Source organism: Schistocerca cancellata, chromosome 8, assembly GCF_023864275.1.
Source record: "Schistocerca cancellata isolate TAMUIC-IGC-003103 chromosome 8, iqSchCanc2.1, whole genome shotgun sequence".
Taxonomy (NCBI): domain Eukaryota; kingdom Metazoa; phylum Arthropoda; class Insecta; order Orthoptera; family Acrididae; genus Schistocerca; species Schistocerca cancellata.
In genome coordinates, this window is record NC_064633.1 from 534,035,576 (window position 1) to 534,052,863 (window position 17,288).

Consider the following 17,288-nt stretch of genomic DNA (forward strand, 5'->3'; position numbering starts at 1 on the left):
TATATGAATGTGTGGTACCATTTCTTTTGGACATGTCTGAAAACACAAACACAATGCATTCATATAACTGATTCACCTAGATGGGCAATGGACCTACCTTCTTCAGTGGAGATACTCAAGTATGTCTGACCTGTCTCTAATAAAATACTGTTCACAGACTGGGAGCAGTCTGTGAACAGTATTTTATTAGAGAACACAGAAATATGATATTCACACTTCTCTTGCAGTACACTCTACACAAACTATGAAGTGGAGATAAAAAATTCCTTCTATTTTTGTACCCAGTCAACTTCTTGTTACTGCGTCTGGAGAGCCACTGTGTGTGTGTGTCTGCATTTTATGTTTGTATTTGTGTACTTGTAGTTAATATTTCAAAAGGGTTCCCTATAGTAACTGAAAAATGAAAATAAAACATAACCACAGCTTTTAGGCACAGTATTTATATTAACATTTCTCATTTTAAAAAATCCATAATCTAACATTTTGTATTCCATAAAATAACAGTTTTTATATGAAAACATTGTCAACTGTTATGACACATCTTGCTGGCAACATATTTACAATATTCACAATATGCCCTCTCAACACATTTCAGGTCTGTAAATTGTTTGATGCCTTCTGATGACAGCACAATTAAAAATATTGATTACAAGTTATACAAGTCGTGGAACTTTTTTAATGCACATATACTTTGCAGTAGATGTTCTTACATCTTAGCTGCTTCCACAGCATTACATATTATACAGCTAAACTTATTCATTTAGTTTACAGCTATTCCTACTTGTCATTATTAAAAATGGACTGAGATGGCAAGCAAACTGAAAACTGCTACATAATTAAGAGTACAGTGAAACATTATAATTTTAATTGATTTTTTATGCTGCCAAGGTTCATAAACAACTTCATGGACTGTTTTTAATTGCTTCAGAAGTGATATTATGATCTTTAAATGTTTAACTGTCACTTCAACATCACCCCAAGAGGAACTAACTTTTTTGTTCCTATCAAGGGAGTAAGAAGCCAACAATTTTTGTTGTCAAGTAAAAACTCATCTAATTCCAAATGAAAGAAGCAAATAAATACCAACAATAAGTGAGACAGGATTTGGCTGTGTTCTCACTAACCATTTAAACAGGAGCAATGCTGACAGACACACACATCAGAAAATGCTGTGTCTGGGGGAAGAAGAGAAAATGAACAGGGAAAAGAGAGAGTGATATGTACAGCTGCTGTAGTTATGAAGATGTGGAATAAATCCTGAACCATGAAAGTGACAAAACCCTTTTCTTTTTCAACTAAAAATTCTAAATAAAGCATCATCACACTATTATGAATGTAATGAAATGTATTTTGTCTTCTTTATATTTCAGATAACTCAATATGAATGAGGCGCACAATAATATCCTGTAATTACATTACAAACAGTGCTTACAGAAAATATCTGATGTGTTTCAAAGTATGTTTTCTGGTAAGCAGTTGAAATTAATGAATGCTTATATAAGATTAATTTCTTCAGTGCTTTCAGTATTTTAAGCATGTATATTGACATAGCTAATTTGTGTGTTAGTCAGATCACACATCAAAACTATATCGATAAACCAAATGATAACAGAAAAAATCCAGACATATTATACTTCTATTCAGATTAGTGAAGCACTTGTCACGAAATGACTGAGAGTTTATCATGTAGTGAGAGCTTTCTGGTAAGCTAATTTTCTTACACATTAGGAACATCTTAACATTGTGTTGCACAGACAGAAATTAATAAAATAATGAAAAAAGCATGAGAAGGACACAAATAATGCTATGAGAATAGTCACCCCCTCACCATATAGATGACGTGTTGAGCAGCAAATATGCACGTAACGTAGGTCTTGAACACTTCAGCTCAACTTTAGAAGTTCAAAAGCTGAGTGACAGTGATCAGTACCTTGCATATTCTGTTTGATACTCAATACTTATATTTTATTATGACAACTCCTTTTTTACATATCATATGTAAATTATATAGGTTTACGAGCACGTTTCTTGACTTGCAGTGAAGAGAGGATTGTAAAATGGAAAGAGTTCCCTCCATCTCGATGTTCACTGTGAAGGGCACAGCCAAGAGGACATTTCATTGTGCTGTCAATCATTGACAATTAGTACCTATGAGATGGCATAGATGACTAAAAATTTCTTATTTTATATACCAGATATGCTAGTACTGACTATGTGGACACAGCTGAGATGTAAAACATCTGTTATCACTGGTAAGTTATACATGTATACATTTTTCTTTTAAATATGAAGCTTGAAACATAAATGCAGAGCTGTATGCAGGCATTTTCTTTTTCTTTCCTTTAAAATAAAGCCTTTTACAACATTGAACAAATATGATTACTAGTGGAACAGAATCAGTTTGTTCACATGATACATACTATCTAGCAGAGAACTAATGCTTTCAGGGAAACAGTAACATTGGGTATCATGTCACTGCAGTTGCTTTTGCATAAACAGAGTTCAATAACATTTGTATTCATTTTTAAAACACTTGCTCAGCAGTAATGAATTTGTATTCATATTCCTCATTTCACACTATAAATCCAGAAAATGGAAGTGAATTTGTTTGTCACAACTTCGTTAATAAAATATGGAACTAAAATACTAGCAGCAATAAAAATACTTTTTGTGGCTAACATCTATGTCAGTCTTTGCATATATCAGATGTTAATTAAATTTACACAGGAGAACATGGCTTTTTTAAAAACTGTGTACTTTTTACACAGAGATTTTGTCTTTGTTATGGAAATTGACACTGCGTTTACAGCCTCAACATCTGATGAGCGTAACAACAAATTTCTACTAAATTGAGATTTACTTGCAAGTGGGTACTCATTGAACTTATTTCCAAGCCCTTTTCAATGCAAGTTATAAGAAAATTATTTTGCATGACTTACAAATACACTTCCATTTAATTAGAGGTATCCTTCAATGAATCAGTATATCCCAAAAATATTTTATTTCCTCTCCAGTACTTCAAGGGCTATTTTTTTTTATAAATGCAATAGTGGATAAATTTTATACGAAAAGGAAAGACGGCGTAAAACTTCACAGTATTTTTTTAACTATTGTTTCTTGTACTGACACTAATATTCAACTTGCTTTGTATGAATCCTCATAATGTCTGATATGCCAAGTATGCTCCATTATAATAAAAACTACTTAACAATATTCTATGTACATAACTATATATTCTCTTATTTACACTCCACATTATAAGTAATACAACTTTAGCATAATTTTGTATTAAGTTAGTATAAATATATGGTTTCTAATACTTACAGTTATTAATTTTTTACATTGGTCTTTTATGAACAATATTTGTCTGTAATATGCATCCAGATATCTAGTTGCAAAAACAGATATTTGAACAATCTTTTATGAAGAAAAAAAGTGAGAAAATAAATTAGTACCATACATGTAACACAAACCACATCTTTCAGTCAAATCACTTTAACAATTACTCCAAGCTCCCTCAGAGTAATGCAGCAATCAACATGAGATTAACTAAAAAATCACCTCAAACTATACATCAAATTTTAACACATTTCTGAGGAAAATAATTATTGCAAAAAAGGTTTTACTTAATTTCTCAGTTTATCATTTTTCAACGGCAAGTGAAATAATGAAGTTGCACAGTGAGGAACAAAAAGTAAACTTTTCAGTCTCCAAAGCCAAAAAACAATGTTGTTAGAGAGCAGTAATTTCTTGATAAATCACAATAAAACTTTATTATTTGGAAGAATCTCTATGAAAATTACAGTAACTGGAATAATATTCAGAAAAGTTTTTAAAGTATTTTAGATAGCTGAGAAGAAGTCAGTCCATTAGTGATGTCACAAGTTATTTTTAATAATTTCTATTTCATTCTTACATAGCACCTTTTCTAAGATTATTATTTAACAACTATTTTTCTTTTCTTGTAAAGATATGCATTTATAATATTTTGTGTAGTTATATTTGAAAAATTTAAAAAAATAAATTTTAATGTTTTATCTGGTTTGGAATAAGAATCTTGAAAAATAGTAACTACACATAATTGGTGTTTTATTCTGAATTACTCAGCAGAAACTTACCTTCTATCTTTCTAATCTGCATGTATCCCTTCTAGCCTAAAAGATTTAATAGCACAAGCAATTAATTTTATTTCATGCGAGAGACAAAGCTCTTTAACTAGTCAAGTTCAATGAAAGAGCCATTCAAAATACTATTCCGTTATTATGACATTACAATTAATTTATTCTGCCTAAAATTTGTCAAAGATTCAACATTTTAATGGCTATTTTTGCAGTACTCTAACTGATTTCAAAATAAATGTATTTTTATACAGCTCTGAGTATGACTCAATTTAACAAATCTATTATTACTAAAATAAATCTTTTTTATGATAGCCACACCACATCAGAATATGATTACAGGAAATATTTAACATGTTCCACATTCCTGGGCTGGCATTCTTGTTTATTTATGTGTGTTCCTCAACTTGAATAACAAGTAAATTTAAATAGGCTGAGGAAGTAACCATTTAAGAAGATGGCATCACTTATGGAAGGCTTCTTGTATAAAAATTGCAATTGCTGAGAATAGTTATGACATATTAGTTCTGTTATCACACTTAAACAGTATTCAACACTGTTAATGCTTTTCACACTTCTCATTCACTTAGGATACTCACTCATATCACTCAACTGAAATATGCTCATGAAAATAAACATTAGCCATTGTCAAGGCCATAAATATCATCACAATTGTTATCAAGGGCACAAAAGTTTTGTGTTGCTGTCCATTAACACTCTCCTTGAATTTTCACATAATCATTCAGAACAGTTAGTGCATTATAGTCATTTGAGCAGGTAGAAAATGGCACAGAAAATGTCTCTGTTTCATTAATAGTAAATGAATAATGTTACTTATGGAATGAGGACAGTAGCTCTCCTGGTTTTCAATAAATAATGTAATTGCAACTGAAGTACTCTTTTCACTTGACAGTCTGCTCCATTGATTGTTATATGTTCTTAAAGTGCCTGTAGTGAAAATTACTCTCAAGAAATTAGGTCTTGCTTACAAGTACTCCCAGAAGAAATCTTAATTATGATTAGATTACTGTGCTGTGTGGTATACACTTAAATTCATTAAATATATTGTTAATGCAAACAGCTTGTATTAAATCTCAGTACTAGGACATTACATGAAACTTCAAAAAATATTACATAAAATGGTTCTCATGGTTTACACATACTGTAAATAAAAAATTATAATGGACAACACCCTAGGTGACAAGAATGTGCAGACATTGGAACCTGCAACTTCTATTTTAATTGTGTCAAAATATTACTTGAAGTTATATTTCTCACGTTCATAACAATCTTACTTATGGAAACCAGTATTTGAACATTTTTCCAGTTTTGTATTTAAAATAATAATGGAAACAGTAAAATCCATAGTGTTGCACAATGCTTTCATCATACCTTGCTAAGCAGTGTTACGCAACAACTCTGAATACTAAGGCACAATGTATGTGATTGATATGAAGATGATGATAAATATATACACTTGGTGCAGAGTTAGACAATATGAAGAGCTCTAATAAATAAAATGTAGTTATCTTAATAATAGGAATCATTATGGTTATTACAGTCCATATGCATATAAGAGTAAAACTGTGGTGTAAATTGGAAACAGTGATGTTGCAAAGAGGACGTTCAGTCTCTAGATTACATGATAACTTCAGAAATCAGGAAAGAGCAATACAGTAAAGTCAGAGACAGAACAATAAACTATAAGTTTCACCCAATTAATAACAATGTATAATGAGAAACTAGCAGCAATTATATTAAAATATAAACTTCAACTTACTTGACGAATCGTTACAAATGGCAGAAATAAAATTAACCAGCTGAGGTGTGAAAGGTGTGGCAAGAGGAAGTCACATACCAAGAGCAATGAATGTAATTAGTATCTACTGTAGGGCTAAGTATTACCTATAAGAATTACTATTTACTACATAATCGCCATTTGTTTAAGTCCGTTTATAGTGTTCAGTTGGAAGAATTATTGGCAATTACTATCCTGGGGACAGTGTCTTACAAGCATATCATTTGAATGATGATACTTCAGCCTGTAACTTCCAACAGATATAACAGTATTCTTCTTTAACAATCTTATGATCTCTGAGTCAAAAAATAATTGAAGAAGTAGAATAACAACAAAATTGATCAAAGTAGGCCTAGGTGGTACACATTTTCACCAGAATATAAGGTGTTTTGCTGAAGTCTTTCCTTGCTTACTAATTCTATAGTATGAAAGGAAGAGAGAGACCAGCACTTCATGTCTCTGGAGTAAGTATTGATATTTAAGGAATAACTATATAAACATAAATTCAGTTCTAGGCTAGAAATTTGTAATGGTAGTAAAGATAATAAAACTTGGAAATTAAAGGGAAAAAATATATGGATATCTTGCAGCATAATGCAACAGGTATAAACTAACATGCTGCAGAGAAACAGGAAAAATGAGTACCAGGGTACAGGATTACTATGAACAAAAAGCATAACTTGAAAAAACATTGGAAAAAATAAAATTCTAGCCCACTTGATGTCAAATCTATAACATGAGATAAAGTGTTGGTGCTTTCATGTGGACGAAACAGAAAGCCTTACTGTCGTAAAACTCATTAATTATTACAGGAGAGGCAAAAAGAGAGAATTTCTTGTGTGTAGTGTGTGGTGCAGAAACCATGGAAGAGTAGTACCGAGTTGTTACTTAAGCTATTTCTTGTAGACTGTTACATATAAAATAATCAGTAATTTTTCTTACTTTTATAGTGTTAATTTACATTTCAGCATGTACATACAAAATGTATATTTACCTTATTTTTACTTGAAATTCCTTTATAACAGCACTTTTGTACTCATTTTAGCTTCTTTGTATGATACTCAGTCCCACACTGTTATATGAATATAATGGATAGTCACAAATTAATCTGCACAAATAGTAGTTCAATATCTCACAAGTAATTATCATTTGCTGTAACTTAAAACATATATACATTTTGTATTAATGACACTTGACAAGTTCTGCAAGTTTGCAGCAATAAGGATAAGGGCCAGTTGTTAATGTGACACTACATTTGAAAAATTAACACAGAGAGTAGCTTGTAAGTTCACCATTGCTGAGTATTTGCTTCATTAGGAGCAGACTGTATATCACAAATAAATTTCATTTGCAATCTCAGGAGAACCAAATAGGAAGAAAACAGGCACACGAGAGTTGTCATCCTCTCAGCTGGTCGAAGGGGCACTCGGTGCAGGCGGCGTGGGCACGAGGTGTGGTGTGCGGCTGCTGATGGGAGGTACGATAGGGCTCGGGGGCCACGGGTTGGGCACACTGCGCGAGTGTGGTAATGACAGCGGTGCCGGCCCCAGTAGGAGGGGGGTGGCCGGGGCAGCCGCGGGCTGCGCCGAGAGTGCGGACTCGGGGTGGAGGAAGTTGCGTCGTTGTTCCTGCCGTTCGGAGTGCTGTGTGAGGCACCGGGCTAGAGTCTCGGGCAGCGATTCCAACTGCTCCTGGATAGCTGTCAGTTTGTCCTCCAAATTGGACAAACGCTCCTCCAGTGCATCTTGCCTTCCACTCATATCCGATACAATCTCGTAGACAGTGTTTTGTGTCTGTAACACAATATATGACAAACCATGTACAAACTTTAAGCACAAATAACTAGTTTAAAATACTGTTACAATTAAAAATCTCTTACTCATAAGGAGGGGCAGGTTAAGATCACTGTAATTTAATTAGACTGCAGAATCTTTCAGTGACTGAAAGGCACACTGATACTAATTATAAGCAAAGTTTTTGTATAAATCTGTACATTCTTCTACCAGAAATGAGATAAAAAAGGGAGTTCCACATCAATTGCCTTACTGCCTTACATTTTCTCTTCTATTTCCCAAACTCTACAGGTGCATATGAAGGGATGTTTTGTTCCCACAGCTTGCAATATACTAGCAATACATGAATATATATATCTCCGTGTGTGTTTGGAACTTATGTGTGCTCGACAGTGAGGTTATCAGCAACCTTACACTCATTAAAACAAACAATGTAAAATAGTAAAAGTAGCTATATATGAGATTAAAACACAAGTAAAATGACAAAGGAGGTAAAATAAAGGCACTGGAAAATGTAACAGGCTGACCACAGAAGAAACATACATGAGCCAGTTACCCTGTTAACACATTAAAACCATCTTCCTACATGCTTGGGAAAAATATTGGACAATTCACAAAATTTTAAAACTAAACACATTCGTTTGAACATTACTTAAAATAGAGGGCAGATCCATCACAAAATCTGCTGCAACCCACTGGTAAGAAAATAAAATCCAGTTCAATAAAATGTGGCACACTGTAATCTGTACGCCACAAGCACCACACATTGAAGAGTCCTCTCACTGGAACAAGAAGCCACGAGTCATAGGGTTGTGGCCTATTCAGAGAAGTAAGGAGGACCTCATCCCATTGACATGGCTGGAAGGAGGTACTCTGCGGCCACATTGTGGGATTCACTAGACAAAGTTTGCTGTCTGTCACTTCCAGCCACTCATCCTCCCACTGACACCAGACTTCGAATCTCAACAGCAAGACTATAGCAAGCAGGGCAGTGGCACATTGGAATAAATGAGGATTATGACATGCCTCCTTGGGTGCTAGATCCGCCCTTTCATTCCCCACAATACACATGTTTTCTGGAACTCAGCAGAAAGATACCTTCTTTCCCAGCAATTATGGTTGGAGGAGGACATCTGGGATGTTCTGGACTACTTTGTCTGCTGGGTACAAACATTGTATAGAGTGCAGGACACTCAGAGAACTGGAACGGACAAGAAATTTAGCATTGGAACAACATTTCATTTGCTCCAGTGCCCGCAAGATCACATATAATTCTGCATCAAAGACAGTAAGGTCTTCAGGTAATTGGACCTTGAGGACACAATCCAGTAAAACAATAAAGCAAGCAACTGTGGCACCCTGTTTGGACCTATCCATAGAGACAGTGATATAGTAGTTGTGCTCAGACATTTTAGTTGTGCTCAGATAAAATGTCAGGAAAATCACATTAAAACAGGAGGAAAATCACTCTAGGCCTTCACAGTAACTAGGGAAGCAGATGGTTAAAACTCTGAATTTGAGGTTGTACTTCTCCACACCAAGTGACTCCAGCACCAGTGCACACAGATCCCAAATGGCATTGTGGCTTGTGGACAAATGGTTCAAATGGCTCTGAGCACTATGGGACTTAACTGCTGTGGTCATCAGTCCCCTAGAACTTAGAACTACTTAAACCTAACTAACCTAAGGACATCACACACTTCCACGCCCGAGGCAGGATTCGAACCTGCGACCATAGCGGTCGCGCGGTTCCAGACTGTAGCGCCTAGAACTGCTTGGCCACTCCGGCCGGCGCTTGTGGACAGTTAAGACATTTCAGAGGTGGATGAGTAACAGTATGATATGTGGGCGAATTCGGAGCTGCAAGGAACTTGCACGCCTGACACACAATGAGGAGCTGCCAGATGGTGAGTGGTGGTTCCCCAGCCTCAGCACAGAGACTAGCCATGGTATTGGTTCTATAGGCAGCTGAATCCCCTAACAGTGGAGTGTCAATGATCTTCAAATAAGAAGCTGATCCATACACTGTGCACCCATAGTTGAGCCAAAAACGCATAAAAGTCCTATTAAACATGAGCAGACACACCCTGTCTGCTCCCTAAGATCTGTGGCTAAAGCATTTTATGATGTTCAGTGCGTTGAGAGTTCTGACTTTCAGGTCTCTCAGACGAGGCAACTGCAACAATTTGGAGAAAAAATGAGGCCCAGAAACTCTACTGTGACTCTAAAATGTAGGATGGTGTCCCACATATCCAAGTCAGGTAGATGAAAAATATGACAAGATCGATTAAAATGTGTGTGCATGCCCCCCCCCCCCCCCCCCTCCAACACACACACACACTTACCTGTAGAAAACTGAAAACCCATCTTTGCAGCCCACTCCTCTAATGTTACAACACTGCTCTGAGGGACACCATTCTCCCACTCAAAACTATATGACAGCATGTCACCAACTCAGACCCTAAAAAAACTGCTGAGACAGGAAAGACCTTATGAAGATGGGGAGGCAGCTAAGAAAGTCCCATTGGTAGAGTTGTGTGAGAATACTATGTCTCAAAGTAATTGTAGCCTTAACAATATCGAAGAATATGCTGATACAGTGCTGCCTGCTGAATAGCTGCCTCTAGCAGGGTTAGATTGTTGACAGTGCTCTGAAATCCCCAGAATCGACACTGAGAGCAGCTAACGAGTTGCCTGGTTTCTAGCAACCAGACCACATGACACTTAACAATTCACTCCAGAGTCTTCCCTACACAGCTCGATAAGGTGATACTCATTTAGCTACTGCGACACTGTCAGCCATATAAAATTAAAAGATTCAAGTAGGTTTCCTGCTATGTTGGTGGAAAATGTCAAAGCACACAATACCTGATATGGTTGTGACTGGATGCATTGTTGTGTGCCTCAGACAGGCCTGATTCCAGCTCCCACATGGAGAAAGGGGAATTGTAGGATTCAGAGCGTTTGGATCCCTATTTTAACTGGCCCCTCTTGACAGTCACACGGTAGCAGTGACACGTCATATCCTGGCTGAAATGCACAGTAGTTTTTGCAAAAGTATCTTCCTGTGTCTGAGCGATGTCTCTGGGCGTCATTTGGAGATATCCCTGTTTCAACCCTGCTGCTATTGGTAAACAGTTGTACTGGAAATTCTCTAGATGGCTTCCCATACTTTTGTAGGGCAAGTGGAACTGTTGATGGAGTTGAGAAACTCTTGGCATGACCTCTTTTTGCTCTCCTTAATTATGCTTCGAGCCTCGGCTTTCGTGAGTCGAAAGGCTCTGAGGTGGTCTGCTATTGGGCAACATTTAAACTGGTGAAGAGCCGCATGCCTATCCTGGATTGCTGAATGGCACTCAGCAGTCCATGAGGCTCAGATTGCCTCCTACGACAGTTGACAGACTTGGGGACGGGTAAGTCGGCGGCATGTTGCATCACTCGTGTCATGTGGTCCACCCAACCCTGGATGCTGTTGCATTGTTTGAACACAGCAAGCTGGCTGAACAGTGTTCTGTTAGTGCTACTGACCATATTTTGGGTAGTGCTCTGTCCAGTAGGTGAAGGCACAGTGGGAACTGGTCACTGGAATGAAGATCATCAATGACTCACCGAACACAGTCTGCGAGGGCTGGAGAGCAGAAAGAGAGGGCGATGGCTGAGAATGTCCCAGGAGCAGTGCAGAAATGAGTGTGACTACATGTGTTGAAGATGTACAGCTTATGAGATGTCACGAGGCTTTCCAAAACCTGACCCCAAGGGCAAGTAGAGGTTGAGCCCCACAAGACATGATGGGCATTGAAGTCTCCCAGGAGGAGAAGTGGTCAGGGGAGTTGTTCTGTAAGTTCTGTGAGTGTCTCAGAGTTTACTGCATCTTGCAGAGGTAAATACAGCAAACAAACAGTGACTTTCTGACACATATTAATTTTAGCTGCAACTGCTTACAGGTCAGTAGCCAGGGGGAGAGCAGAGGAGGGGTGCGCATTAGTGACAAACACAGTGACCCCTCCCTTGGTTCTTTCCCCCAGTAGGTAATCCATGCGGTATAGGGTACAGCCCCGTAGCACAGGGACATCAGTATGTTTAAAATGTGTTTCTTGTAAACACAAGCACAAGGGACATGCCTGTGCTAGGAGTTTCAGTTCCTTCACATGAGTGCTGAGCCCATTCATGTTCCACTGTAGTAAGGGAATCATTGCACTGGGGGCTGCCTGGATCTGAGGCATCTAGCTCCATGATGTCCTCCTCAACCTTGAGACATGTCAGAATGATGTCTGATGGTGCCTGGCACAGCTTTTGACTCGAACATCATGATCCTTTCCCTGCACCCTGTCCATTTGAGGATAAGGGGGAAATGGGGCATCGAGAGACACACTGCTTTTTGTGTGTCTTCTTGGTGCTCACTGCAGAACTGTTGCTAGCATTTTCTGTAAATGCTTGGATTGCTTTATCCTTAAGCACTTTGCTTTGGCATGTACACATGCAAGTACAGTTGCTGGTGGTGGATAGTTGTACACTGGACATCGTCTGCATCAAAGCATTGACCTCAGGAACAGAGTTTTGCACCACAGAAGCACAAAAAGTGGTGAAGACAGGGTGTTCCATCACCTTATATTACGTTTTGGCTTCTGCATAGTGGATCCACTTGGTCACTTTCAGTTCCTGAAGTTTTCATTCCTCTGCAAAAGCAGGGCAGTCTTGGCTCCAGACTAGGTGTCTCCAGGAGCAGTTAATGCAGACTGCTGGAGATGGACAGTCATTCCCAGCTTCATGGGTTACCTTTCCATGTTTCCCTCAGGTTGCTTCGCCCCCACAACTCAGCTTTGCGTGACCAAAATTCTGGCACTTGTAGGACCGCATAGGATTAGGTGTGTACGATCCCCATTCCCTGCGACACGTAACATTTCACTGCCATGCTGCAGAGTGGTCACTGAAGAATGCCCAGACCTTATGGTGACTGACGGTGCTTACCAGCCCCCAGCTCAGTAACCTGGGGTTGCCAAGCCCATATTCAGCAAATGAATTCTGAGTCCCTGAGGGGATTTATGTTGGCCATACCATAGCTTTTGTGCTGGGTGATGAGTGTACCTGTTTTATTTGCCACAGTTAACAGTGGGGACTTTCACATTTGAGTCTTTCTTCTTCCGCTTATGCGTGTACCCCGCGGTTGCACGGGGTCGGCATAGTAAGGAATGGATTTGGCAATGTTAATGTGAAGGGGTGGCCGGATACCCTTCCTGCCGCCATCCCATACCCTGTGGGATGGAATTAGTACCCCAGCTATCTGCATCTAGTGTAATCCATGGAATAGTGCGAACATGTTCAGATTTCTGTGAGCTGTATAACTGAGGCGGGACATGGGGACCAGCCCAGGATTCACCTAGGGGGATGTGGAAAACCACCTAAAAACCACATCCAGGCTGGCCGGCACACCAGCCCTTGTCATTAATCCAGTGGGCAGATTTGATCTGGGGCCGGTGCACCTACACGAGTCCAGGAAGCAGTGCATTAGCGCTCACGGCTAAGCTGGCGGGTGACTTTCACATTTGAGTGTCTTACTTGTATTCACTGCACAGTGTAATGCTTTGTTAGTCCTCTTCTTAATCTTTTTCTGTACATAATCAAACAATTTTACAAATATTTTACAGTGTATAATTGTAACAACTTCAGTAGTAGTAGCAACATATTTTGTAGTAGTAGCAACAACATGTAGTAGTAGCAACATATTTTGCTACCTGAGTAGATACCTGAATGTTACCACTTTACAGCATACAAACACAAAACAAAAGTTGTACTTTTGTCATCAATAAAATAGTAAAATTTATATCATATTTAAAATATATCATATTTAAAATATAAAATATATCATATTTAAAATATCTGTATCAATAGCAACTGTGAAAGGCACAAACAGACAACAAATTGGCCATTAAAAATCGTCTGTACTGGTGTAGTACTTATTATGAAGGTAGAGTTTAAGAATTGCTTTGAAATATGTAATATTTTGTTTTGTTTTAATATTGACATGAGCACTGCTGCTTGCAGTGTGGTGTACAAGTTAACATCACTGGATGGAATACTGTGGGTCACTCATTCAGATTCATTAACCAGAAATTATTTGTTATTTATTTTTATCATTTCCAGAAGATGCTGTAATGTTTGCATATTCTGGAATATTTGATGTTTATATAAACAGCAGCACTCTCCATCCAGGAGACAGTTCTGTTCTGGCTGTAATCAGATGTTCATAATATATGTACTTTCAGTGTTTTGTCCACTGTGGGCTCATTGTCATCATTGAGGCACTTACCTTCCAGGTCAATATCCCCAGTCAGGGCCTGTGAGTTTAAGACACCACCCAACCTGGATTCACAGACTTCTTTACTGCCACTAAAACCAACTTTGCGTCCGCTATTTGGTCATAAGCCTCCATGTTCCCCTGGAGACACCCCACAATCCTGGAGTGACTCATGTGACTTCCACTGAGCTTTGTCCCACCCTAGACTTCTGCAGGGGTACCTATGGGTATCGGTTCACCATAACTCCCAATGGCAGGTCATCTGGACCCCACATCACCTGCACTTCTCTCCCTCAGTGGTTGCTGCAGGAAGGAAGTGAATGTGGTGGCACCAGTCAATGTCCCTATGGTAACTGAACAGCCTGAGCAACATTACTGTTGACCATCATATTGGTTTGGTTTACACTGTTAATGCTGTGGACCCTAGTTATCATTGGCAGAACTCTAATACCATGCAAACTGTATTTTGATTGTAATGCTTACTTAAAATAGTTTGCAATGCTCTGGAAGTGTTCTCTAACAGATCTCAAACTGACAAATAAAGGGTGGCAAGTCCCATCTATTTTTGGTTGTAACTTGCCTTTAGAAAATTTAGTGAGTAAATATACTGGCATGCAAAGTAAGAATCCGAAGGTATCTGAAGAGACCTCTGCAGGATGTTTGGTTGTCAACTTGGCATAGTATTCCTACTGCACCCTGCAGGAGATTTCTTCTTTTTCTCCCTCTCCTCCTCCTCCTCCTTCTTCTGCTGCTGCTTCTTCTAGTCTCTTTAAATAATTTGTTTGTTGTGGTCTTCAGTCCAGAGACTGGTTTGGTGCAGCTCTCCATGCTCTCTATCCTGTGCAAGCTTCTTCATCTCCCAGTACCTACTGCAACCTACATCCTTCTGAATCTGTTTAGTGTATTCATCTCTTGGTCTCCCTCTGTGATTTTTACCCTCTATGCTGCCCTCAAATACTAAATTGGTGATCCCTTGATGCCTTAGATGGGTGTTGTGTGATGTCCTTAGGTTAGTTAGGTTTAAGTAGTTCTAAGTTCTAGGGAACTGATGACCATAGATGTTAAGTGTCATAGTGCTCAGAGCCATTTGAACCATTTGATGCCTCAGATTATGCCCTACCAACCGATCCCTTCTTCTAGTCAAGTTGTGCCACATATTTCTCTTCTCTCCAATTCTATTCAATACCTCCTCATTAGTTATGTGATCTACCCATCTAATCTTCAGCATTCTTCTGTAGCACCACATTTCAAAAGATTCTATTTTCTTCTTGTCGAAACTATTTATCATCCACGTTTCACTTCCATATGTGGCTACACTCCATACAAATATTAACACAAACGACTTCCTGACACTTAAATCTATACTCGATGTTAATAAATTTCTCTTCTTCAGAAACGCTTTCCTTGCCATTACCAGTCTTCATTTTATATCCTCTCTACTTCGAGCATCATCAGTTATGTTGCTCACCAAATAACAAAACTTATCTACCTCTTTCAGTTTCTCATTTCCTAATCTATTTCCCTCAGCAACACCTGTTTAATTCAACTACATTCCATTATCCTCATTTTGCTTTTGTTGAAGTTTTTCTTATATCCTCCTTTCAAGACACTGTCCATTCCATTCAACTGCTCTTCCAGGTCCTATGCTGTCTCTGATAGAATTACAATATCATCTGAAAACCTCAAAGTTTTTATTTCTTCTCCATGGATTTTAATTCCTACTCCAAATTTTTCCTTTGTTTCCTTTACTGCTTGCTCAATATACAGATTGAATAACATCAGGGATAGTCTACAACCCTGTCTCACTCCCTTCCCAACTGCTGCTTCTCTTTCATGTCCCTCAACTCTTATAACTGCCATCTGGTTTCTGTACAAATTGTAAATAGCCTTTCGCTCCTGTATTTTACCCCTGCCACCATCAGAATTTGAAAGAGAGTATTCCAGTCAACATTGTCAAAAGCTTTCTCTAAGTCTACGACTGCTAAAAACATAGGCTTGCCATTCCTTGATCTATTTTCTATGATAAGTCGTAGGGTGAATATTGCCTCACATGTTCCAACATTTCTGCGGAATCCAAACTGATCTTCCCTGAGGTTGGCTTCTACCAGTTTTTCCATTCATCTGTAAAGAATTCGTGTTAGTAATTTGCATCTTTGGCTTATTAAACTGATAGTTCGCTAATTTTCACATCTGTCAACACCTGCTTTCTTTGGGATTGGAGTTATTATATTCTTCTTGAAGTCTGAGGGAATTTTGCCTGTCTCATACATCTTGCTCACTAGATGGTAGAGTTTTGTTAGGCCTGGCTCACCCAAGGCTGTCAGTAGTTCCAATGGAATGTTGTCTACTTTCGGGGCCTTGTTTTGACTTAGGTCTTTCAGTGCTCTGTCAAACGCTTCACGCAGTATCATATCTCCTATTTCATCTTCATCTACATTCTTTTCCATTTCTATAATATTGTCCTCAAGAACATCGCCCTTGTATAGACCCTCTATACTCCTTCCACCTTTCTGCTTCCCCTTCTTTGCTTATTACTGGATTTCCATATGAGCTCTCGATATTCATGCAAGTCATTCTCTTTTCTCCAAAGATCTCTTTAATTTTCCTGTAGGCAGTATCTATCTTACCCCTAGTGATATGCACTTCTATATCCTTACATTTGTCCTTGCTTAGCCGTTTTGCACTTCCTGTCGATCTCATTTTTGAGACGCTTGTATTCTTTTTTGCTTGCTTCATTTAGTGCATTTTTGTATTTTCTTCTTTCATCAATTCAATTAAATATCTTTTCTGTTACCCAAGGATTTCTATTAGCCCTCCTCTTTTTACCTACTTGATCCTCTGCTACCTTCACTATTTCGTCTCTCAAAGCTACCCATTCTTCTTCTACTGTATTTCTTTCCCCCATTCTTGTCAATCGTTCCATAATGCTCTCCCTGAAGCTCTCTACAACCCCTGGCTCTTTCAGTTTATCCAGGTCCCATCTCCTCAGTATACCACTTTCTTGTAGTTTCTTCAGTTTCAATCTACAGTTCATAACCAATAGATTGTGGTCAGAGTCCACATCTGCCCCTGGAAATGTCTTACAATTTAAAACCTGGTTCCTGAATCTCTGTCTTACCATTATATAATCTATCTGATACCTTTCAGTATTTCCAGGCTACTTCCATGTAAACTACCTTCTTTCATGATTCTTGAACCAAGTGTCAGCTATGATTAAGTTATGCTCTGTGCAAAATTCTACAAGGGGGCTTCCTCTTTCATTCCTTACTCCCATTCCATATTCA

At 38.3% G+C, this 17,288-nt stretch overlaps 1 protein-coding gene across 1 annotated transcript in view; it reads right to left on the reverse strand.

Moving 5' to 3' along the window:
• Nucleotides 1–1,369: 1,369 nt before the first annotated feature.
• LOC126095676 (small conductance calcium-activated potassium channel protein) overlaps nucleotides 1,370–17,288 on the reverse strand; it is a 239,926-nt gene continuing 224,007 nt past the window's right edge. The window contains exon 9 of the mRNA XM_049910433.1: nucleotides 1,370–7,709. Within this exon, the coding sequence (XP_049766390.1) occupies nucleotides 7,323–7,709 (387 nt within the window). The 3' untranslated portion in view covers nucleotides 1,370–7,322. The remainder of the gene's footprint in view (nucleotides 7,710–17,288) is intronic.